Source organism: Falco rusticolus, chromosome 3, assembly GCF_015220075.1.
Source record: "Falco rusticolus isolate bFalRus1 chromosome 3, bFalRus1.pri, whole genome shotgun sequence".
Taxonomy (NCBI): domain Eukaryota; kingdom Metazoa; phylum Chordata; class Aves; order Falconiformes; family Falconidae; genus Falco; species Falco rusticolus.
The window spans coordinates 65565236-65590627 of NC_051189.1; the positions used below are offsets into that span (position 1 = coordinate 65565236).

The following is a 25392-nucleotide window of genomic DNA, read 5'->3' on the forward strand; positions in this document are numbered from 1 at the left end:
TTCATCTTTGTTCACCTCGTCATCCATACACTACGACTACAGACACTCAGAATTTAACTTCTGCATTACAGCACTTTCCACTCAAAGCCAATAGCAAAATTGCCATTAGGAAAGCACCTTGCTTTAATGTAAGACACTCTTTTCTCCGAATGTCTGTATAAAGTATAATTACTTTGTACATGTCATGTTCTAAACATGATTGATGGTTATTCCCTTGTACTATAGGCACCTTTTTTTTTCCATTTACCAGCTTGCTCTATTAACACTTAACTAACAGGCAGTGAGAGAAGGCAGAATGAATGTCACTTAAGTGATGATAGTTCTCTATCACTTCCTGCTTCAGCGCATCGGTCAATTAATTTGCCAGAAGGCACTGGGGTTTGCCAGGACTGTCTTCCCAGCAGCTGGGATTAAGGAAAGCTGTTTGAAGGGACTGCTGCTGCACTGCCTTTACAGCTTCGGTGGGTTTGAGAGGCCGCAAAAGGAATATCAGCAAAAAAACAGCCTCGGTGAGCTGAGGAACAGAAAAAGCAAAACACAGGATAGGATATTTACAAGTTTAATAACAAATTTGCAGATAGAAGACATGGTAATTTCAGTGTGTCTTACTATTACCATTGGTTTTTATAGTCTATTTATTTATTTATTGGGGGGGATTTACTGGGGGGGGGGGGGGGGGGGGGGAGGGCAGGGAGAAGTAAGTGCTTTGCTTAAGCTGTTTCTTCTGTCATCCAAGACAGCAAAGAAAAAGTCATCCTATCTCCAGACACAAGAAGATCAAGCAGTTTGACACCCTTTACCTCTTTACCTCCACTCATTTCCTCTAGCTTTACACAAGTCTGATGAAAATGACACAGCTTGTTCACATTGAATCATAGTGAATTCCCTTTCAGGGAAAAAATGCAAAATAACATCACTTGCATCCCTCAGTGAATTATAGCCATTGTTTTTTATTTCCTGGTGGGTAATTGAAGGCTTTTACAGCTAGAAGAAATAATTTATAGAGTCATGAAAAATGGATTGACTTTCCTGAGTGCTTCATTGATGTTTTAGGCACCTACTTCATTCCAATTAAACTTATATAATCCAAAATCAATGAACTTCTATATTTTAGAGTATAAATTATAGAGGAAGATAATTTGTTTGGCCTCTGTGAACTGCTTTATTTCCACATACTTTATATATGTAATCTCTTTAAGGAACAAAAGCACTCCAAGTGCTATTATACTCAATACAGACAGAAACCTTTCCTTTGTTCCCAGTGCCTTCAGTGGCTGCACAGAAACCAAGCTTTGGGAAGGAATTTAGGAACTTTTCTGCTGGATTAGAGCTACATACATCTAATAAACTGTTGAACCACTTGCAATTGCTGCTACCACGTTCCTTAGAAGGCAGCACAGAAACATACAGGAAATCTGATGCATCTATTCCCAAAATTAGATTATACACTTTCTTATTGGTTACAGAATTTTTCAGACTCAAAATATATCTCAGGTTTCTGTCATAAAATCAATTTCTGTATTTTTTGTCTACAGTGTATATATTTCTCATCTGAAAATTGTAGAATTTGATTTCTAATTCAGATCAATGCATGTCTATATCTCTGAAGAGAATACTTGTCTAACTAAAGATAAGTGGAGGTTTTAAATGGCCATAACTAAACTAACTTTAAAAAACACAATACAATCTTTATTCATGAAAAAAATTAATTCTCAGTCTGGACACTGAACAGAGCACAGAGATATGAAGATGCTCTTTTAAATACCACTGACTAGAAATGGTCACTGTTACCATGTAAGCAATTGGCATCAGGTCTGTTCAGCTACCTCAGGATGGGGTCTGCAAAGATACCTGTTCCAAGTTTGCTCAAGTTACATCAGTTTTACCACATGGATCTCAAATTCTCCTGTTAATGATGAATTTTTATACTATGTAACTTGTCCTTCTGATTGAAGCCTGAGATATTATTTCTGTTTTGCTGAATCATGGCTAGGTTATCCTGAAAAAAAATTCTACATATGAGAAATATTAATTAAATCTTGTAAAAACAAAGGAAGCATTAAGTTGTTACTCTTCAAAAAATATTCAAGAGATCTGCTTGAGGCAGATGGAGTAATGATTGAGAAATATCCAAAACTTATACAAAAATTTTAGAAATATAAAAAATACTAGTTTCTTCTAGTCAATCTTTTCAATCTCGGTTTGTTTCTTCTCTAAAATACAAAATACACTCAAAATCCTAAATTACAGTAGCATATTGGTAGCCTGCATAATTCCTTACTAGAAAAACATTAATTACTTTTTCTGGTAGAGCTTTACAACTTCATCTTACAAACAGACATATAAACACATAATGATACTATCATTTAAACTGAAAAATTCTCTTTTGCATGTATAAAATTATTTGGTTTCCTGCTTTTTTTAAAAATTCTCAGCTGGTTTTCTACTTCCAGAAGTGTGTAAGATGAGGTTTCACTGCAAAGATGATAGCAGGAAGAGGAAGAGTTTTTAACACACTTTTTCTGTAATTCTAGCATGAAAAAAAGTATGTCTCTCTGCTACTTTTCTACCTACAATTAGCCAGCATCATGTTTTCATTGGGTTAGCACCAATGATGCATTTAGTCTGAGAAATACCTTTAAGTTACAAAAATATTTAATGACTGCATGCCATTCAGCAGATTGTCTGTTTTATTTTAGTGGAAAAGTATCAAAGCATTCCTAAATTTGTATTTGCAGTTTTTTAGTAATTGAGTATATCCTTTTAAGTTGTTCTAAGCAGGTGTAGTGAATGGTGAAGTCCTATTTTAAAGAAAGTCAAGCAACCGTACATTTTAGGTAAGATGCCTGCAGTCTCAAGTCTTATTAAGTTTAAGACAAGCCTATAATTTCAAATTGTTCTTTAAAAAAAAAAAATTATATTGCCCTTTCTTCTTTAGAACTGCTGGAGATGTGTGTCCTCATGCCTTCAAGTGTTTGGAGGAAGCTTCTAAAAAATTGCCAGAGAGCTAATTATCAGTTAATGTAGTATTTTCACTTTTACATACCTACTGTTTCTATCTGGTTGTACCTTGAAGTAACATTAAGGCCTTCTAAAGAATATTTCTAAGGACTTTCATAGAAAGCTTAAATCTGAATAACAAATGGTTTAATAAATGCTTTCATTGCATGGGTAAAAAATAGAACAGCTTTTGAAAGGTAAAAGTTCTAAAAGCTATGTTTCATCCCTGCATATAATAATGTGAGATCTGCTATCTTTTCTGAAATTTGTTTATTGGTGACAGGAAAACAAATATGGAAAATCTTTAGTAAGTTTAAATAACTCATTTTATTAAACTGAGTACTATATTTTTACCTCCCACAAACCACCCTCCTCCTCCCCTTTCCAGCAAAATACACATAAGCAAGACTAATTCCCAATGTTACACCATAGATAGAAAGTTCTTTGAAGGACATTTTACCACAGTGCAGGACTTTTTCATGTCTTTGGAAGACATTGCCTACAGTTTGTACAGCAGTTTGTCCTTAAATACCTGTAGGGAAGTGCAGTAATGGGGTGACTCCGAGTTCTGTAACAGAAGTAGAAGAATATGATGAAACCAGATGATTTATTTTGCTGCTTTCATGCAGTGAGGAGCACTAGCAGAGATCAAACAGGACCGAAGCTGCAGTGCAAGAGTTTGCTGCGGTAATGTAAGACACAGCCGATGCTAAAATGAGTGGTCCAATTATACTTCATTTCCAACAGCCAGGCAATCCTGCGTTTTCTTTGAACATCCCAGAAGTGGAGCACACCTGATTCCACAGTGAAAGCCAAACAGGCATAAAACATGGTTTCGATTTTGCTTTGCTCTTTGGTTGGTTGGTTGGTTGGTTGGTTGGTTGGTTGGTTGGTTTTGATTTGTTACCATTTATCTACCTATTTCTCTGGCTCTTCAGGTGTGCAAAGAAACTGCCTGGGAGTGCCAAAGGACAGGCTCAGCTGTATCACCATGTGCAACCTGAATGTCTTAGACTTTATATTTCATGTTTGTTTATTTCTCAGATTATACTCACATAATAAAATTGTCTTTTAAAATTAGTATTTATAGAATAGGTATCCATTTGGGGAGGCATAAATCCTTTGACCCTGTCTTTTCCTATGTCAAGCAATGTGAACTATACCACCTTCCTTTTTTTTTTTCCTAATCAAAGCTGTATTTTACTTAAATTAAAATGTGATTAAAAACATATTCCATCTATCCTGTCAGATCAAATTTGCTCTCTGGCTTCAGACCTCATGTGCTGAGTTTAATTTTATGGCATTTTTTTCATAAGCTAGTTATAGATCTTCGTGAATGGAGTGTTTACAGTGAAAATACTATCAGGCCAGGAAATATTGGCCACACTAGAAATCAGCAGTATTATAGCAGCCACAAGATTAAACAGTACTGATCAGTCAGCCTTCAGTAGCATCCCATTTTCAAAGGCAGTATACTGTCTCCACGTCACACACTTTTTGTCAATGTAAGTAATTAGAAATTCAGCATTTCACCTCTGTAGTATCAGTAGAATTGCATGAGGCCTGTGTAATATTTTCTGGAATAGTGTATCCAAGGGGAAATGTCAACATGATCTGAAATGCAATAAATATTTAACAATGAGATATTCCGTATCATCAAAGTGATATGCAATGTATAAATTTGCATTTTTGCATTGCATTTTTTAGTAAGATGCTTCATGTTAAATTCGTAACAGATATAGGGGCTGATTTTTTTTTTAACAAGGTATCTGATAAGATCTGTATTTTGACTGGGCATTTAATTTGGCTGTAATAAAGATCCAACAAAAACATTTTGAGGAAGGGAAAAGTGAAGAGTGTGCTAATGAAATGGTAAACCAAAATAATAGCACTGCATATATAGCTACCTGCTTTAAATTACTCTGGTAGATGTAATTTTCGAAATGGTAAAAGAAAATTGTACTTGAGCTCTATTTATGCACAGAGATCAACAATCAGTTGACTCTCATAATGACTTGCTGCTCTATACAAGAATCAAAAGCTAAAGAGGTCAGCAAACTGTAGCTCTACCTACTTAAATACAGCAGAAAATCATTACTTAAGAAAAAGTAACCGAATCCACACAATTTTATCTATCTTTCACATTTGTTGTTTTGGTTGGGTTTGGTTTGTTTTTTTTTTTTTGGGGGGGGGGGTGCTGGCTTTATATTCTTCCTACTTTTCAGTAATTCAAGGAGCAGAGTAATTTTTCTGAGTGTTTCCTTTTCTTGGTTTTTTATCTTCCCATGATGCAAAGTACTGTAGAGACTAAAATAATTTTCTTACTGCATTTTCTGCTGTTTTCTCTTACCCCCGCTTTAGCCTTTCCCATACGCACTTAAGCTCAGAGCAGTATTTTCTTATTATTTCTTGCATTTGACCATCATCTTATCATTTGTCAGCACTTTTATCGAATTCAGATGTTCCTTGAGTGAATGAAATTATTGCTTGCAGGAATTTCCCCTCTACCATTTTCTTCTTCTTACTTTGGTATTACCAACATGCAATGTCTCAGTTTCATGAACTTTCTGTTTAAAAAGCTCATTAAGTTTTGAGCTTGAATAGGAATATGATACTACATACATTTTGTATAAAAATGCTTAATCTCTGTTTACATCTGTGGTAATTGAAAATTTTACTTCACTTTGGACAGGCATAACGTTCAGGAACAAGGTTATTATTCTCATAATAAACCTCAATTTTACAACTTATGTGGAAATGTTTTGTAATAGTTTCTGGTTGACTGAGTCTGTGATTGAAAGGATAAACGAGGAGGGGGATGCTAGCCACCTTGTACAAAATACTCAGCTTTTGTAGGTGGCTTTCTCAGGGCACTCATTCAAGATTTTATTTTGACACATTTCAGTATAAAACTGTACACATTTCCTTTGAAAAGCTTTTCCTCAAGGTTGTGATGCCTGTATCTTTCATTATAAAACAAAATCCTTGACCATAGTCACTTCTCTAACACACATAAATTCTATCATCTGGTTAATCATTCAAACTACAATTCCCCTAATATAGTGTGCCACTCAGGAAGAACAGGTTAATGTTTTCTTTAACTGATTTAAAACAAAGTAGTTTGTTTTCCCTCAGAAAGCAAAATGGCTAAAATAAAATATTGCATCATATCAAAGAATAGTTTGTGTCAGCTGATGGGTCTGGAATTGATTCATCCCAACTGCTTGCTCAATGCAGGGCAAGCATAGATCAGGGTTCCCTGATTAAAACTGACAAACTAAAGATTGGAAGTATCACTGCAGAGAATTTCACTTGTGTAGAATCTTTGAAACCAAACTCAGAAACCCTTCTTTCTGAGAGCTTTCATTTGGAAATTTCTATTTGTTTTGAAGCAAAATTGGATTTTAGCCTAATTTTGTTTTAAGTGAGAACATGATTACACTTCCTTCAACTGTGTTGGCATAGTTGAGGAGCTGGACTCAGAACAGAGGGAGAGAGGAGGCTGGTTTCATATTGCAATATCAGCACAAGTGTAAAAAGTTGTAAAGACAAACTCAGTTAATCTCTGTAAGGAACACTGCAGTCTGTGTATGGGAGACAATGATAGAAGCCAAGACAAGCTTACTACCTCTTTCTGCAAGTTGGCTTAGAGTACAGAACTAAAAAAATTGCTACTCCTGTCAGAGAGTTTCTTTTATTTAATCTCCCTGTAGTTCAGGCATGAAGACGTACAATTATGTATTACAAATAGAAGAACCCAAGTTGAAGAGATGCAATATGTAAGATAGATTACTTTTCCCAAATATGTGTCATATTCTGGCTGCAGGAATAATATAGGCAGAAAGGAGAAAGACTATTGGGTAATGTGAGATGTGTGCAAATAAATTTCTTTTCCGTCTTCTAGGCAGAGGTGTTAGGTCGCAGATACTTACATATGTCACCTCCCGTTATAAACACACAGAGGTGTAACAAGCTGGTACTGTGAATAGAAAGATGCATTACTAGAAAAAATCCCCAATAAAAAAAAGATAATCAATTAAAAGTAGAGGGCAAGGTAAACCTGTTCATCTGTGAGAAAGATATGGTTATGTTCTGGTGTTTCTATCACAGGAGCTACATCGGCTTGTGATAGCCTAAATTAGGTAATATACAGCTTAAGTGCAATAGGAGAGCAAGTATTTAAAAACACTATCTGGAAACCCACAACCACAACTAAACCAACCTGACCTTCGGTTAATACATTAGTTTTAATTATGTGATTCAAGGTACTGCTTTTAAATATTTGCTATTTTAGTTAGGAGTACAGACAAAATAACGATCATTTTTTTCTGTACATAATGTCTCAGGCAATTCACTACCAAAATTGTTGGTAGGTATTAAAACAATTATCACTGTTGCAAAGCCCTAAGGACATTCTTTTTCTTTATTTGAAAACATTGACATGTAAATTTACTCTTCATAAAACTCCAGCATTCTTCTGAGATAATTGGAATATTGAAAATTTTTTCCTTAAAACACAAAAATTTGACATATTGTAAATTTACTGGGTTTATACTGCCAATCCTGTAATCTTTTCTGCATGCACATGTAAAATCTTTTCTAGAGGAGGACTTGAAGAAAATGCCAAAAAATTTTAATCTAAATAATAGTCTTCCAATTCTGGAAAGTGATAGGGTTCTGTAACATGTATATTCTGCTCAGATACCTATTAATCTTGATACTGGCCAAAAAAAAAAAAGTTCATTTCAAATTCTAAAGAAAATTGAAATATTTTTAAATTGAGAATAAAAATGTAATATTTTAAAGTATTAGGAGGGTAGGGTTTACATTCACTCTCTTAATATATTTCCTATATGTTTTATCATTAATTGAGATTAATCTTATTCAAAATTATTTCTAATAAACTTAACCATTTTCTTTAAAATCTATCTCAAAAATTGTCCCTGATAGTCATTTTCTCTTCATAAATATAAATATTTGATTAAATAAAATCCAAAATTATCTTAGAAAATGTAAAAGTTGGAGCCCAGCTGCATTCCCTGGAGTTTTAATACCAACTGTAGTTAAAATGAAGGGAAAAAATCTATTTCTTTATTTGGAACTGAAACATGGCCACAGTTTCACTTTCAATAAGTATATAGAAATCAATATGCTGTAATGTAGTATATGCTATTTTTCAGTTTCCATCTGCTCTCTTCCATTGCATCTTTTTGTGAGTGACGGCATAATAATTGCTGTACCAATTAATGCCCTTCCAATCCAACTGCATCGTTACTGCAAAATAAATGTTTTGCTCTGTAGCAGTTTCTCTTGCTATGAAACTTTGCTTTAGTTATTCCAGTCATCTAACAGCAGAAAAGGAAAAGCTGCTTTGTCATCAACAGCTCAATGGAAGGCACTGTATATTCAATACAAAGAGTTGGCAGAATTTTAACCAGTATCAATTTATAAATAGGATAACAGAAATCATTTATTTTCTGCTTTAAATGAAAGTTGGTGGGGTTTTTTTGATGCAATAATAGCCACTCTAACTGATTTGAGATTGTAGTAGGGTGGTGGGTTTTTTTGAGGAACATTTCCTTTATCCAGAATAAAATGTAGAGTCTCTTTCTTTGCAACAAAAGCTCTTAGAGGATAAAAGCTTCCATCTAAAATAAGCAGTCATAATAATTCAGTTTCTTGCAGTAAGTGTTTCATGTTCCCTATTGGGCTTTCAGTGCTTAGCTACAGTGCCTCTCATATTTTGTCTTGTGTCTTAACAAAAATGCTGCAAAGAATATTAAGAGGTCAAAGCACCTCAAGACAGGCTTCCCCATCAAAACCATATCCTCAGTGCAATCTGCAGGCCTCCTCTGGTATAAACAGCTTTCAGTGGTGTTCGGAAAGTCCTTAGAGAACACAAATCTAGATTAAAGTCTGGTACTAGTTTTGTGAACTTTTCTGGCTGAAGGGCTGCATTTATTGTCTGGTGAGAATTATGTGAGGCAACAACATACAACTAACTCCTTACCGTTTCACTCCTGAAACATCTGTTAGCTAACTGGGATTTTTTCCACCTGCTTGCATAACCTTTTGTGGATAAAACCTCGTCGTCTCTGTTCCACTGGTTTCCAGACTGCTCTGTTTCTTGTGAACAACAGAATTCTCCAGTGAATTTTTCTAAAAAGAAAAGATTTCTTTAAAATAGAACAAGTGATTCATTTTATTTGGTCTTGGCTTGCACTGATTGATTCATAGAAATTTCTTTTGAACAACCATGTTTTTCTATAACATTTATAGAATCATCTATAGCAATCACAGACCTCTTGTCCTCATGAAATCTCAGAGCACTCCCAAGTACAAAACAATACTAATAAAGATATCCAATTGGCTTTAATTTAATTATTTCACATTTGTGCTCATAATCTTGGGAATGGAAATGCCAAATTTTATCTTCAAAAATAAATTCATTATTACCTAGAAAAGTAAAACTTCATTAGAACATCATTCTGTTTGTAAAGTCATCTGTACAAGAGGTTAAGAAATCCCAGATGAAAGCTTGCTGTGCAGCTGCAAGTGTCATTATTTTACCTAATGACTATCTAATATGAAGTACTTACTTGACAGGACTGCAACAGAAGCTGAAACACAAGATTCTCTGGTTCTATTAATTTTTAATCATTGTACTGCAAAAATATACAGTTATGTCTTGTATTAGAAAAGCTTAGTCACAGGATTTCAAAAGTGATCCTACCTCAAAGAAGTGAGCAGTCTGGTGGCAATAGCATTGGCCTGCATTTGGTTGCACACTGCTCGCAGGTCATCATTCTCCAAACAACCTGGCACTGAAGCCACTCTGGGAAAATCCCTGCCCGCTCTTAACCTTGGCTGCTTGTTCCTGCTTCTCAGCTGTGCTGGTGAAATAATTTGTATGGCTCTTGCAAACCAGATGACCAAAGTGCTTCAGTCTACAAAGCAGCCTTTCAGTCACAATGGCTCAACTGAGGGACAGTGAACAGCACTGTCAGCAGAGAGGAGAAAAGGAACGTTTTCAGCTGATTTTTTTTCCATTAGAGGAAGTGTAATGTCGAACCTTACCCACAGGCAGAGGGGAATTTTAACACAGGACTTGTACATCAGAGATGAGTGCTCTAACCAAAGAACATCAGATGAGAGAATGCCATGAATTCTCATGTCAGAAAAGCAAAGCATGACCTTTTTTTCATTTAGAAAAGAAAAAGGGTTGGTACCTGCCTTCTGGTTAAGAATTTGAATTCTGAATCCAAAACAGAGAGAACCATGTCCCAATAAGCAGCAGTAAGGGAGCTTTTAAAGCTTAGCCCTGGATCTCTCCTTTTTTTTCTCTTTTTCTTTTTTTTTTTCCATTTAGCTGAGTACTGCAAGTTTTCTCTTAGACTTTGTGATCGATCTACTTATATGTACATCAATCACTGCTGTTACTAGGAAACCATTGGGGTTTTTCCTCTAAAGAATTGTAATAAATAAGCATCATGCCATGAAATAAGGTCCTTGTGTCTACTGCCTCTGCTTCCAACATAATTAAGATCAGGAAAAATCTAATTTTGGTGTAATTTTTCAGGTTACATTAAATTATCTTGATGGAACATTCATGCCTAATTGCTTTGGACTACAGCTTCATTGCATTCTAGGACCCTGAAAGTAAATTTAAATAAAGGATGAAGTAGGCTGAATAATACTTACCTTTCCAAGGTCCTGTCTGAGAACACCAAAAAAAAAAAAATCCAAAAAAAACCCCAAACCAAAACCAACCACATTTCTGATGTAAACCACAGCAAAACAATGCCCCCAGTTCTACTGGTTTCTTGAAGTCATGAAGCATGTGCTGACTTTAGAAGGCCTGTAGAAAAGAATTAGGTTTATATTCTTGAAAACAGCTGTGGTGCCAAAGAACTGCAAGATCTACAAACAACATTTTCTTCTTCTCTTTTAACCTTTTAAGACCCAAACACAACACAGAAATACTGCTGAAGCAGTAAGCTTAGAAAGCTGTGGAACTTAAATTCTTTACTGCAAAAACTTTTCCTGTATCTTTAGTTTCAAAAACCTTACTGCTGACATAAAGTGTAACTGTACAGATGCCTGCAGTACCTAAGACTCCCTAAAGCTGATCAGCTATAGGAGTATTAAAATATTATTTAGTAGGAATTCCAATAAGATAATTAATAATCATTTAGCATTTCCAGTATGGCATATACTAAAGTTTTTTAAAAGCTGAACAAAAAATTTTGGAAATATACTAACTAGAAGTCTTATGCCACCCTGGAACCATTACACTATGTCATTATTTTACCATTATTTTTTGATTAATTCTATTTAAATGTATTAATATAGTTTGTTGTTTTTTAAAAACAAGTATGTTGGAAGTAAACATACTGCACAGAGCCATTCTTTCCTAAACTTACAAATTCTCTGTTACCCCTAGCTCTCTCATTGCATTTGAACCCATGTCCTCTATTATTTTTGCAATAATTTCCATAGATTGATGTCATACTGTGCAGCTTGAGCCTTAGCCAGGTGTCTTAATCTTCCAGCTTTGTTGAGTGTTTCTTTTAATCATTTGGATCTGCCTGTCTTTCTCTGATTACGTATCCTAGCAGTCAGGGAAGAAGTCACTTATCCTCATTAACTCCTTTGGTTACAGAATGGCTAAAATCAGCCCTGTTGTGAGGTTTAGCAGCTACAAATTTTCATTTAAAGAACAGTGAGGGAGGCACTAGCAGCTGAGGCATACATCCAGGAAATGGAAGATCTGAATTTAATTTTCTTTTTAACCTTAATAGGTTCAAATTAATCTTCTGTATTCTAAGAGACTGCCTTAATACCTTAGCTAGAAGTCAGATTAGTAGGGTCACTCTTCATCACTGTATTAAAGCTGCACTATTCTACAGAAGTGAATTAAAAATTAATCATATGAGATATAGCACGTGATATAAATAGGTCTGAGTTTAGAGAACTCCCTTGTCTCAGGGACTGTGTGTTTTATGTTTTTTCAGTAAAATACATAAAGAGAATGGAGGAAGATGGTACCTTGACATGTTATATTTATGTTCATTGGTAAGGAAGAGAACAATTTAATCAATCACAGGGCTGGATTAGCAGTTCCCTATGGCACTTAAAATGTATATGATACTAGCTTCTGGGTAAAAAGCAAACAAGACCTTACATCCTTAGAAGGAAGAATGCCAGATTTGGAACACAAAATTAAAACCTACAAGCGTGCAACTTTCTATGTTTATGTTTGCATTAAATTTTAAAAAAATCTAACAGTAGTTGTGATGCAGATCCCAAATAAAAGTAAAAATGTATGAAGGCCTCACTTAATATCATGGTTAAAAGTTGGTCAAAGCAATAAAACATTTAAGACTTAAACAGTGTATTATCAGTGCTTTGGCTTTGCAGCTCAGACCTCATAACCACCATACATTTTAATTCAGTTTGATACAAAAGCTTTTTGAAGAAGAAAACATTTCAACTTGGCATCTCAGGTTTTGGTAGTCAATGTCAATTTAACCCAGTGAATGAATATTAAAAATACACATACAACATTCATCCTGTTTGGTTGTGCTATGAAAGGGACTTTTATAACCACTAATGTGCAACTGGGAATTCAGTCTCTAGTTTTATTGTCTCCAGTGTCACTGAGATTTACCTTTTATTCTATTTTACACTTAGTTGGATGGGGTTTTTTCCTCTCTTGGTCCCAGTATTGCTCTGATAGACTCATCTTCAGGGGGATCGTGATTTTTTTTCCATGAAGCAGTCAGTAGCATGTTTATACTCTTACTTTTCCAAATACAAGTTAGGACAAAGTTTTGCCAAGTCTGACAAACATCGTTCTTGGTTGCAGCACTACTGGGGCAGTCTAGAAAGCTGCTAGTTCTTTTGAAATGTTTCAGCATGAGCTGAGTTCTTCTGCATTTGAGTCTATACTCTGTTACAGCTCTTCTTTAATATCTCTGTGGTTGAAAGAAAAATAGGATTTTACACTCATACATATAATACATGTATTAAATTGTAAAAAGCATCATCCAAAACCATTTTAAATCCAGGCTTCAATATACATTTCCAAAAAACACAGACTATACATTGCACAAAAATATGCACTTTGGAAATTAACTTTTTGTCACTAATTAAATCTCAATTTCAAAAAGGAATTTTGAGATAGGAAAATGATCAGATTACAAAATTGCTTTATAGAAGTCATCTTCTGAGTTTGGTCATCAGCTTTTCATGTGTTTTCCCATGTCACTGGCTGTGAGTGTACAAGCCATGGTTATATGAGGTACACAAGCCCGTCTGAGAGAATTTCTCACTCATCCTCTTCCCAACCAGTATTCTGCCACGTGGACCATATCACACCTCCAGTACATTCTGAAATTACAATGACGCTGTGTTTCTATGACAAACTGGCGTCCTATTTGAAAGTAAGTACATGAAGCAGCGTTTGTGTGACGAATCCCTTTGAACCCACTGGCATTACTTTCACCACTTCAGCAGTGCTTCCGATAAAAAAGAGGTGCATTAGTTCTTTATTGGCTCTATCTAATAAATACAACCGAGATTTAGAGAGTAGAAAATATACAGATATGATAGTTTGCAGTTGAAAAAAAAAATAAAAAATCTGACCCTAAATTATGCCTGAATTGGGTGGGTCTGGGACCTTCTGCCTTTGCTGGGCATCCGAGGCCCCCTTGTGCCCTCAGGCACAAACAAAATGCTCCTCCGCAGCCCAGAGTGGCCCAGCGCAGAACGCCCGCTCTCTGGGTGCCCTAACACCATGGCGCAGAATGAAGTCAGCCCAGCAGAGTCCATGTCTGTGGCGAAAGGCTTTAAGTAACTTGCAACTACATTAAAGCCCAGTTACACCTTCTGTGTCCATGTCCCCCTGCACAGGTCACAACCTCGGCTCGGCAAAGGTGTCCCGGGCGCAGACATTTCCCAGCTACCCCTCAGAGCAGGGCAAGGAGCACCAGCAGTCCCTCTCGCTGGCCAGCAGCTACGCCTTCAGCTACGGCTCAGGCCTGGTGCAATGACAGCCGGGGACGGACGGCCAAGAGAGACAGTCAAGCCTGGAGCCCGGTGACAAGGCCAGGGAGCCACTGGCCCCCTCCACACCCGCCATTTGCTGTGAAAACTGATGTCAACCAGCTCCAGCCGGGTCACCACCAATGCGGAAACCTGGAGAAGCGGCTTCCCTGAAGCAGAGGCTAAGTCTTTATTTATTTATTTTGCCATTTATTTTGTCAATACATTCTGAAAGGAAGGAAGGGGGGGGGGGTGGAACACAGGGGACACGGGGGGAGGGAAGGGGGATGCGTTCGCGTTGTGAGAAAGTGGTGGAAACAAATGAAACTGTGCTGGTGTGAAGGTTTCTGCATGACCGGAGAAGGCCCGTTCTGGGGCTCCATCGCAATGGCACATTCGACATCGGGGCCTTCCTACCCGCCTCCACCAGCAGGCTGGCCCGCCTTTACCCGTAGCATTTTTAGGTCCTTGCCACAGCCCACTGATTCCTGCTGGAGTCACTGAAATGTTGCCGACTTGAGACACAGCATCAGCGCTGCGTGGGCCACCTCCAGACGCAAGCAAGTTCACTCACTACCCTACAGGGTGGTTGGGTGTTTTTTGAGACAGAAGCCAACAGATACTGGAGTAGCAGGCTACTATGGTTTATTGGGAATATAGTTTGATGTGTTAAGGTAAGGTTATTGCCTGATACAGCTTTAATCTCAAATTCCTGGGGCACAGATTCCTCCCTTACTAATACATGTAATTCTCACAATGCCCCTGAAAGCTGTGAACATCCATATCAGCAGCACAGTCTCATCCTCAGAACTGCTGTGAAGTCTTCTTATTTGCAAATTATTTTAGTAACCATGCCTTCAAGCCTAACTATAAAAAAACAGGAAAACTGTTCTTTGGACAAATAAAAGCAGGCCACATCCCCAGTTGGCAATGGCCTGTGCCATGGCTTGGCCAGATACAGTAGAGCTGAGCTCTGGTCTTGTCTTTCTGGTCAGTGTTACTCTGATTTTCTCCATTTCCTTCTCAGATTTCTGTTTTAGATGTGTGTTGTATCTTGTACAATCATGTGTCAAGCATTGGTTTACTTTGAAAAGGACGATGAGTACCTCTCAATGGAAATTTTCTGTCTTTGGAAGACGCCTTTAAAAAATGAACTGTAGTAGGTGTGTTTGTAATCAGTAAAGAGGGAATAAGTTGGAAGGCATACCTGTAGGTAGGGAACAAGTTTTATCTACCCTGAACATTTAGATTTTTGTAAGTGTTATTGAATATTTATGTCCTCCTCACAATGCCCTGAAATGTTTAAAAGTGTGGGGAGAAAAATCTACCCTCTTGCTATGATCTGAGCAGCCTTGTGTTCTGTTCCCAGCATGAAATGATTGCCATGTTTACAAGAGGGATTCCATCTCATTAGTTGTTTCTCAGGACAGGTTGAGGAAGCATATCAAGGATGAGACACATAGACTCTTTTCCAATGAAACAATCAGTTTTATGTACCATAATTTAACTGAAAAAGTGCTGTTGGGTTGTTTTATATATGCACATATATATATATATATGTATTAAAAAGTACAGAAAAAACTTCTGCTTTTGATTAAACATTTACAGATACAGTATGTTCAGCTTTTCTCCGACCATTTTCCAGGCTAAGAGACCTTGCAGACTTACAGCTTTCTGCACCTCAGTGAACAGCTGTTGAATAAAAAATCTTTGTGATCCGCTTGAATGAAACCCTTCTACCCCACCACAATCAGCTTTATTTATTTTTCCTTTTTCCCTGTCTCATTCACTACCTCTTTTCCTTCTCACAGTGCTGCCATACTCAGGAATAGAACGGCTCCCTACAGAGAGTATTTTGATGAGCTAAAATGAAAAACTGCTCTCCCACGCTGTCAGGGAGCTGTATCCATAGAGCTCTCTGAGCTGTACCCATCAAGGAAGCTTCATTCACACTTTCATTTAAGAAAAAAATTTGGTTGACATTTTGCTTTGGGAAAATTTCCAATTTGCAAATGTTACATACAAAATGTGATACAACAGAATAGACACTCTGCTGGTTTAATTCCGTTATTCAATGCAGCTTTGCCAAATATCCTCCTTTTGAGGAACTGGCCAGTTATTTTTATTCCTATGCAACTCTGATTCTTTCACTTGCCCTAAAGTTATGTATTTTCTTTAAAATTCCTTAGATTAAGTTTCCAGTATGTTCTGCAGATTTCTATGTTGTGCCCATGTAACTATTTTCCTCTGACTTGAATACTAGTCATTGAATACTTACATATTCTACATAGTCCAAAAGTAGGGAAAAGACAAAAATGGAGAGTATCAAAACTGCCTTATAGTACCAGTGTCCATATACTGTAAGAACCCATCTAAATCCTAATGCAAGTGTTAGCTGCGTTTAGATAAAAAGCATAAGATCTATATAGTTGCTCTTTCCACTTCCTGGGAAATGGTTGCTCTCTGTCACAGATGGTTTAGTCTTCCTATGCAGTGCATGAATATTACCCAGTTAATGAAAGTTTAGATGATATTTCCAAAGAAAACACAGGAAAAGAGAGGGGTGGGGGTGGGGGATTGGTCATGTATAGAGTTGTACTGAATATTTTGCATATTTACATTTATAAACACCTGTTAAGTCCCATCTTGTAGCAATAGGCAGAAAACTGAACTCCAGTACAAAGCCAGAGAATGCGACGAACAAAAGGCAAACCTGACCTATTGGGAACCCATTTCTTGTAGAGAGTACACGTAACCACACTGGAAGTTGAAAATAAGGACGCAACTTCACAGTGTGCTGTAAAACAGCCTAAGAAAACTGGGCACTTGAAGCACAAAGGTATTCAGCAGACAGTGGATGTTGCCACTAGTGCCACTCGAGCACAGTAGATGGTATCACGTTGACATTTGTGTATTCACATAGCTTCCAGAAATGTTCCTCAGAAAAGCTCCATGAGAACCAGTCAGGTGCTGTGCCAAGTTTGCCAGAAAATTCTGTTTTCAAGTAATTGCTTTAATTCCTGGCATATGCCTGTCAATAATCAAAGTGATTTCCCACTGGGACTACTTTGTACAGCTCCTAGTGCTTCCGCCAGAAGGAAAACTCTCTTTTGGCACACATGGTAGAGCTGCCTGCCTAGAGACTACAAGGGCTTTTAAATAGGCCCAGGGACCCCACGGGACCCTGTTCAAGTCTCGGCTTTCTTCATGTGCAAGGCACACAGATAATACATCTACTTCTGACCACAGAGGAGCTCTCTGTTGTCAGCTAATAAGCTATGAAGAGGATGGATGGCAAGACAGTGTCTTCAGTGGTAACTAGGTGCAACAGGTACAAATGGAACGTAGCACTGCTGTATCGTAAAATAAAGAGTATAAGGCTTTCACTTTCATTTGGTTGTGAGGATGTGTTATGAATATATAATTGTAACCACGATTTAAATTTTGAAGAAATGACCCTTGATAACAATATATTCACCTCTATGAACAAATAAAACACAGCATTACTAAATATAGTTACTAATATATCTTAACCATGAATATTATAGATTGATGCATGCTGGTACTTTTGATTTTGAAGTCACTTGGTGCAGAAAAGAAGAAATTGAAGGAGATCATTCATAAATCATCAAATGATGCTAAAGTACTTGCGTAGCCCCATTTTTAAAACAGCTACATGTTATTATCGGTAGTTTAAACCCTCTGTGAGTATACTCATTTGAAAAAAATTTGCCTGTCTCTATAAAGGAAAAAGAAAGAAGATATCTTGTAACATAGAGTTTGCTTTTTGTCTGAGTAAATGTTTAGGCTTTACTTCCTATGGTACACTCTGATTCCAACTCCTCACATGTATCAGGTCTATGCTAAATTCTGTTCTTGGGGTTTTGTTGGTTTGCTGTTGGTTTTTTTCCCCCTAAAGCTAGCAAGTAAAGCTTGGAAATGTATTGACAAACCAAAGAAGTGTGTTAGCAACAATAGCTGCTCTCTTTTGTTTTGACAAATGTCTACCCTGGCATTTCGAGAAAATACTTCATTTCACAACACGTGAATAGAAATCCTGCGAAGAAACTGCAAACACATTTCTAATCAAGTCTTGTTCTAAGCTAATAAGACCTTTCTGGAGGAGGGGTTGAAAGTGAATACCTGGGGTCAAGAGTTTCAAATTGCTCTCTATACCAATAATCTAAGTAAAACATACAGCCTTTAGGTACCCATTTATTTAGGAGTTGCTAAGGTGCAGGCAGTCGGTGAAGACTACTACCTGTTCATGGCAAAGGGAAATAAAGAGCATTAATTGGATCTCTGTATTACATTTAACAGAAAAGGAATGAACTTCATGCTTGTTGAACTTTCCAGTCTAATAGGCAATACTAGGAGGAGTAGCAATTTTTGAGATATTTGATCTCTAGGAACTGACAAAGACCTCTAGCATATAAATATCTACTCAGACGCAGCTCACCAGCCATGTTTACTGGTTTTCCACTGGTAATCTAGAAACTGCAGGGTGGTTTTCCAAGAGAAAATGTAAGTCTCTTGAATGGTTGTGCTTTTTAACATGAAATACAGAATTAATTACAACTGTTTCTTCCTAGAAAGGAAGGAGGAATGTGTTCTTATTAACCTGTGTTTTTTAGTGTTCAATAACAGTGTGTTTTAGCTCCTTTTTATACCTGCCGCAAAGGAATAAATGTGGCTTTTGTCCACACACAGAACAGAGTGGACTGTGGAGGAAGTGTGAAAAGCTGCTGTTTGATTACAAAAGCAGAACCAACAGCACTGGAAAGTTTCATTTTTCTGTACATCATCCAAATACTTGTGACACTTTCCAAACCAACTTGTTACACAACCTGAATATATTAGAATCTTATTTTTTTCACCACAGACAACTGCTCTGGGTGCCTGCCTATGTTTTGTAAGTAGAAGATAATGACTGTACAACACCATTGTAGTGGCATAACTTTAAAATCAAATGGTATAAAGTTGGATATATTAATTCTGCAGATATAAAAGTCTTGCACTACATAAAGGGTGCTGTATTCTTTATGTTATAAATAAATGCTTTTCACTTTTGATTTTAGATAAAAAGGAGTGTTATATTGGAAACAAGTACAGGCATATGGTGGGATGAAAGAAGCATCAAAGAATATTGACTAACCTGTTGAAGCAAGAAGTTTGACTCTCTGTCCAGGGCCTTACAAGACAGTAAAAGGTAGTAGGTGAAAGTGCTGTGTATCCAGCGATTATTTAAATGGCGTTATGCCTAGAAACCTAAATATCAGAATCCACCTGTTCTATTGAAGAAACTGGAAGTTTCACTTTGCAAAGATGCTTTTCACGTCTTTGCATGCATATACAGGTTGACAGATTTTTATGGATATGGTTAAAACAGGTATGAAAGTAACTGAGGTTTAAGTATGATTAAATACAATTAAACCATTTTAAAATGTCCATATCATTATGTATATTGCAAATAGTAATGGAGAAAATATTTCCTTTTTAACTAAATGCAAACTCAGAAACTAATCCACTCTCTAAGATGAAGTTAATCTTTTTAAATTTCACACTGAAAGTCCCAAAAAATGGATTTAAATGTTTGGATTTTTTTCCTTCAGTACAGAAATATTCATGAGATTAAATAGATTTACCACATCCTCTTGCAATCCTGGGATTGTCAAATGTATGGATACATTTTACAGTAGGTTTTTTCCTGTGACAACATTTGACATGAATGAAGTTATAGACTTGAATATAGACTACACATGGTTTTCAAACTTTTCTTTTTTTAATTATATGATAACAAGACTCCAATGGACATAGAAAATAGCACAAAAAATAATCAGCTGTCTTGGCAATTCCATAACAGTAATAAAAATAAAAGTTGCAGTTAAACATTTATTCTCATCATTACTCCTATACTAAAACAGAATAAATGATGTAAAATAAAGCTGTCCTTGTTGATCTTAATTGTTGTATTTTCTGAGTTTCTGCATATGACAGGCTGTGATAGGAGATACTCAGAACTGGTTTTTATAAGTTACACCGACTGAAGACAGTTACAAGGAAAACAGGCAATGCAGCAAAAAAAATCTTCCTGCCAAAGAATGACACATGTTCACCTTTTATTTCTTTTTCCTTCTTCAAAAAGCATTGTTATAGAAAGAGAGAAAAGGGTTTTAATCCTAATAAAAATTAATTGAAAAATAGAGTAAGAAATTAACAAAAATAATAAAAAAAACCTACTCTGGAATCTTGAAAAAGATTAGGAGAATTTAGCAGACATTTACGCACATAGCAAAGGGTCGTGTGAGTGCAAGTTTCCCAGAGCATTCAAATTCCTCTGACTTTACTAAGAGCTGGGAACAATATTTTGTGTTTAATCCAGTTTACAGCTCTAAGTTGTTCCATAGGAATGGAGTCAGGAGTGCTGGGCTCATTTTCCCTAACCTGGCTGGAAGAACCAAGCACCAGTCTAGCTAAGATGCATTATGCAATATAGATGCTTAAAAAAATCAGTATTTTGCACAACACATCACAATTGTTATCACAGAGCATTGTGGAACTTACTGCAGCCCGATATTGCTAAAGATATGATTTAGAATATTTCAGAGCTGATCAAATTTGGTCTAATAAAAGCAACATCTGCATTTATGATGCATAAAAATACATACATAGGTGCTCAGCCTTTATGCTTCTAATTACAGAATAATCTGACAGAGTTCTGTGGGAAAGTTCCTCTACTGTTATTGGGTAAATTATGAAAATTTAAAAGCAAATAGTAAGTGTCTGCTTCAGAAAGTTTTATTTCAGAGAAAAAAATGGTATTAACAGATAATAATTTTAATGCATATAAATATTCCTGACATACATTTCTTTCTTCAGCTACACATGTAGACATCAACGCAAATGGAGAAATATGTTGGAAAAAAAGAAAAAAGGAAAAAGGAAAGATATTGTGTATTTGTTTGGCTATATCTTAATATCATAAGCTATTGATCAATTATATCATGTTATAAAACTTACTGGTTAATAATACAAATTAAATTTTTAGTGTACCAATCTAATTAAATAAACTTTTAAGCAAGGTGTTAAATATCCTTTAGAATCACTGAGACTTTTTTCCTAAAACTACAAAATTCTCTTTTTGAGTAAACATATCATTAGAACAAATAGGTCAGCCATGGATAGTAATTCGTATTAATTATTTTATCTAATATACTGGCTAACAGTGCGGGTAGTGTGGAAGTAATAAACATATTATTCTTTTGAAACATGCCTTAGATAACTTTGTACATTTCCTTTTGTATTTCTAGCTTAAACATTAAGTTTTATGTAGGGATACAAGACTATAACACAGTAAGGTAAAACAACAGCTTTATAAATCAAGCCTAATCAGGGCCAAGAACTAGTCAGAGCAGTGGCACAGTCCTGCGGCATGGTGGCAGCTTGCTCCAGTGGTTTCTGAGCTGCCACAGGTGAGACTATCTTGATGATCCTGAGGCTCTCTTACTCTAAAGGAAGTGTTGGCAAACTCATCACACGTTTGTCCCATGGTTATCCAGATGCTCATCCTCTTCTCACAACTCTTGCATTTTAAAAATGCATTTTACTTTTAGAAAAGAACAAAAAAAAAGAGTTAGGAACAAAAGCAGAGGAAATGCTAGAGGGGTGCCCTACCAAGCCCTGCAGGCTCTTCTTAGTCCTTAAAACATGAGCTGTTTCTGTACAGAACTCCAGCTTCAGGGGGAAGGTTAGAAAGGACGGGGGAGGGGGTGGGGGGGGTGTCTGATGCAGATTTGGGGAGAACTGGGTCAGAGTCTTGCACTTCCTGGCTGATGTGGCAGGTAGGATGCTAGATAAACCGACTGTGATAGCAGAAACAGCCACCATTTCATGTGACAGTGAAAAGCCTGGTCCAGCTTAGTGTTTTGAAGACCACTGTGGGTCTCTAGCCTCAGGGTGGAATCTTTTGCACTGGATGTCAAAGGGTCAGTGGCCACCCTGAGTCCACAAGTACCCTAACACCACATCCCAGCAAGGCATGGCAATAGAGGCATGTCTTGTGCTCTAGCCCAAAAGCATTCCCCAGGAATGTGTGAATGTTGGAAATGTCTTTTGAGTTGCCTTAATACACCTTAAGTAATACAGCCTAGGAACCTGATACATAGTTTCTACTTCTGGGGTCCACAGCCTAAAAGAGCATTTTAGCACCTATCTTGTAGACAGGCAGGACTGGTTTTGGAACTAGTGTGAGACTTACAAAGCCATTTAGGGGTTTAACTCCAACTGGGCTTTAAAGCCAGGCTTTAAAGGAAATACGTCTTTCACTTATGCTGGGGAGTACTCACTAGGGTAGAGTTTCAACTACTGTAAATAAATACCATTGATTTGAACTTTCACATAGCTCAAGAACACAGAGGTTTAGAGGAGCATGATGCAGGTAAGATTTTAAAATAAATTTAAAAGTATCAGAGCTCTGATTCCCAGATGTCTTTATGATTACAAAAAAATCACCATCACCCCTCAAAAGAGAAAAAAGGAACAAAATAGAAATTAATCTGATAGTGAGGTGAGTCCTCTGGAATCTTTTCTTTTTCTAAAGTAAGGTTTCTTATTTGGATCTTTTAGGAGTAAGCTAGCATCCACCTGTCATCAAATTAACAAATGCTGGTAGCACCTACACTTTAACTATTCTGCCTGCTCTGTTTACTTGGTCCTCTCCTCCTGTCCCATATTCCTTGGGTAAGACCTGAACCAGAAGTAGGAGGTTAAGTTGCACAGCACTGTTATAACAAAATATTTCTGACTGTTCTTTAAAAATATTTAGGTGCCTAATAGAAAAGGTGCCTAGGAATTTAGGGCAGGTGGAGGTCAGAAAGAGGGTTAGCTGCTGAACTACCCTCCCTAACGTGGAGGTTTGAAGGAGTCCAGCTTGTGTTCCTTGGTGCGGCCAGCCCTTAGAGCAGGCTGTTTCCTTACAGTAACATTTTACCACAAGATGCACAGCCAAGGGAGAGCAGAAGACAAGCAGAATGAGCAGTTTCATCAATGTCTTATATAGTCAGAAAAGCTCTTTGAGGTAAAGGAACTTATTTGAGATGAATAAAGAAAAGATGCTACTGTTCTAACTTTCACTTTCTTTTGTAGACTGTGAGTTTCGTATTTGCCCCATTGATCCAAACTCTAGTGACTGTCTTTCCTAAATTTAAAAGTCCCAGCAAAGACTGATTACAATTTTTTTTTTCTGATTTCTTTTTCAAGAGATATGTGAGTTTACACCCTTTAAAGACTTAGTAGTACTATTAATCATGGAATTTTCCTTTGAACATGGGACTTCAACCTCCTTTTCACCTAGCATAAAAGATGAATTTTATTATTAAGGAAAAGAAATCTGTTTTTACTTTTCTTAAAATCTCACAGATTCATTTTCCAGTTACACAGAAGGTAGTTACCCAGTGATTCAAAATTCAGTTTTTTAATGATAATGAGCTTTATTATGTTTATTTCTTTTCAGCAAAGTTTCTAAGGCCTTAAAATGACAAAAAAAAAAAAAAAAAAAAAAAAAGAATTATCTTACAGTTTAGATGGTATGCTTGGCTGGTTGCTATCCATAGTTGTGTTACGTTACTTTTTTGTCCCTCACTTTTTAGGCAAGTGGTACAGCATGAAATAGCACAGTAATTGTTCCACACAGAATTTTCAAATTACGGGTGATGAAGTTTACTCAAAAGGAACTAAAAGTTTCCAAAAGAAGAAAACAAATTATGAAAAATACTGATAATGAACAGCAATAAACAATAGTTGGTACTATTTTACACTGGCAAGTCCATTTACGTAATCCAAACTGTCACAGCAAACAGGCTCTTACTGAGTCCCATCATGCCAGACTCATAAAGTATTTAAAGAGTTTTAATACTACATTTCAAATTACACTTTTGGAAGTTTGTCTTGTGTGTATCTTACTAGTTTTTAAGCCTATGAGAATATTGGTAAGTTTGGGGCTGTTTTCATTTGTATCAGTCTCATGTTCAGCTGCTGTTCACTGATATTACTATGGTACAAAAACAAAGCTGTTGTTTTGGGTTTGTTTTTTGAAAAAAAATATATTGTTCTTATTATGCTATGTGTGATGTGATTTTCCCTGTGGACTATCCTGGTAGAAGTAATATGTCTATGGAATTTGAATTAAAACAGATTAAATACCTGCAAAGATGTGCATTACAGATTTTTTATTCTTCCACAAATAAATAAGCAATTATTTTGAAAAGACAAGCTAAAAGTACCAAGGGAGGCAAGAAATAAGGGCGTTACCAGAAATAATCAAAACAATCTGGTATTCTGGGTACTTAACCTCGACCTCTCCCCATTTTTTACCCTCAGTAGGGATGAATTTTGAGTGTCTCTGCAAGCAGTGAAACAATACCATCTTCTCAGCTTATATATATTTCTGTATCAGTGTTCCAATTAAGAACTTCAGCGTAATCAAATTCATTACATTATCCTTTTGGCATTTTAATATAAATGGTATCATCAAATAAATGACCCAGTACTACAGGATTTTATTTATAATACTGCGCACAACTTAGAATTACCTGGTATGACATTTGATAACTCAGGAAATAATCCGATTTATTAATAGTACAGGTCTGTGTACCCTCATAACTTCACACGCAAACATTTATATGTCTGAAAACCTTCAGTAAGAGAAAGGAAAAAAAATATCCCTTGCAATGTGTATGTGTCCTTGTCCAGGAGTATAAAAAGCCAAAATGAGACATTTTCTGATGGTGTATGACATTGTAAACAATTTAATTCTTTAGTGATAACTTGAAGGACACTTTGGTTTAGGATTTTAGACTTTTAGCTGAAGTGTAGGATAACCATGCAATGCTATTATTGCTCAAATAGTTAGAGAAGCCTTGTGTCCACATCATTCTTAGAAGAACTCAGACTCCTATTTTCCTGTGCACATGAAGAAGGCTTGCCATTGGAGAACGCTACGCAAAATGTGCTTTTCACTGTCAGGCTGTTGATGCTCCTTCCTAGCCAGCCAAGTGGGACTGGTAACTGATCTGTAGGCAGACTCCTCCTCAACCCCTTTCAGAAAAAACAAACAAACAAACAAAAAAAAAACCCAAACCAACCCCAAACATACTCAGCAACACTTTTTCTAATGTTTCAAGAGAAAAGGGGAATCAAGCATAAGTAGGCCAGGCACACGGTTTGTAGTATGCAGACATACATCATTACAAGTCTTACGAGGAGCGGCTGAGGGAACTGAGGTTGTTCAGTCTGGAGGAGACTCGGGGGGATCTTACTGCTCTAGGCAGGTGGGGGTCGGTCTCTTCT

General features: G+C 36.6%; 1 protein-coding gene across 1 annotated transcript in view; it reads left to right on the top strand.

The window, feature by feature from the left end:
• Nucleotides 1–14283, top strand: part of DOK6 (docking protein 6) — a 253364-nt gene extending 239081 nt beyond the window's left edge. The window contains exon 8 of the mRNA XM_037382000.1: nt 13915–14283. Within this exon, the coding sequence (XP_037237897.1) occupies nt 13915–14054 (140 nt within the window). The 3' untranslated portion in view covers nt 14055–14283. The remainder of the gene's footprint in view (nt 1–13914) is intronic.
• Nucleotides 14284–25392: the final 11109 nt, after the last annotated feature.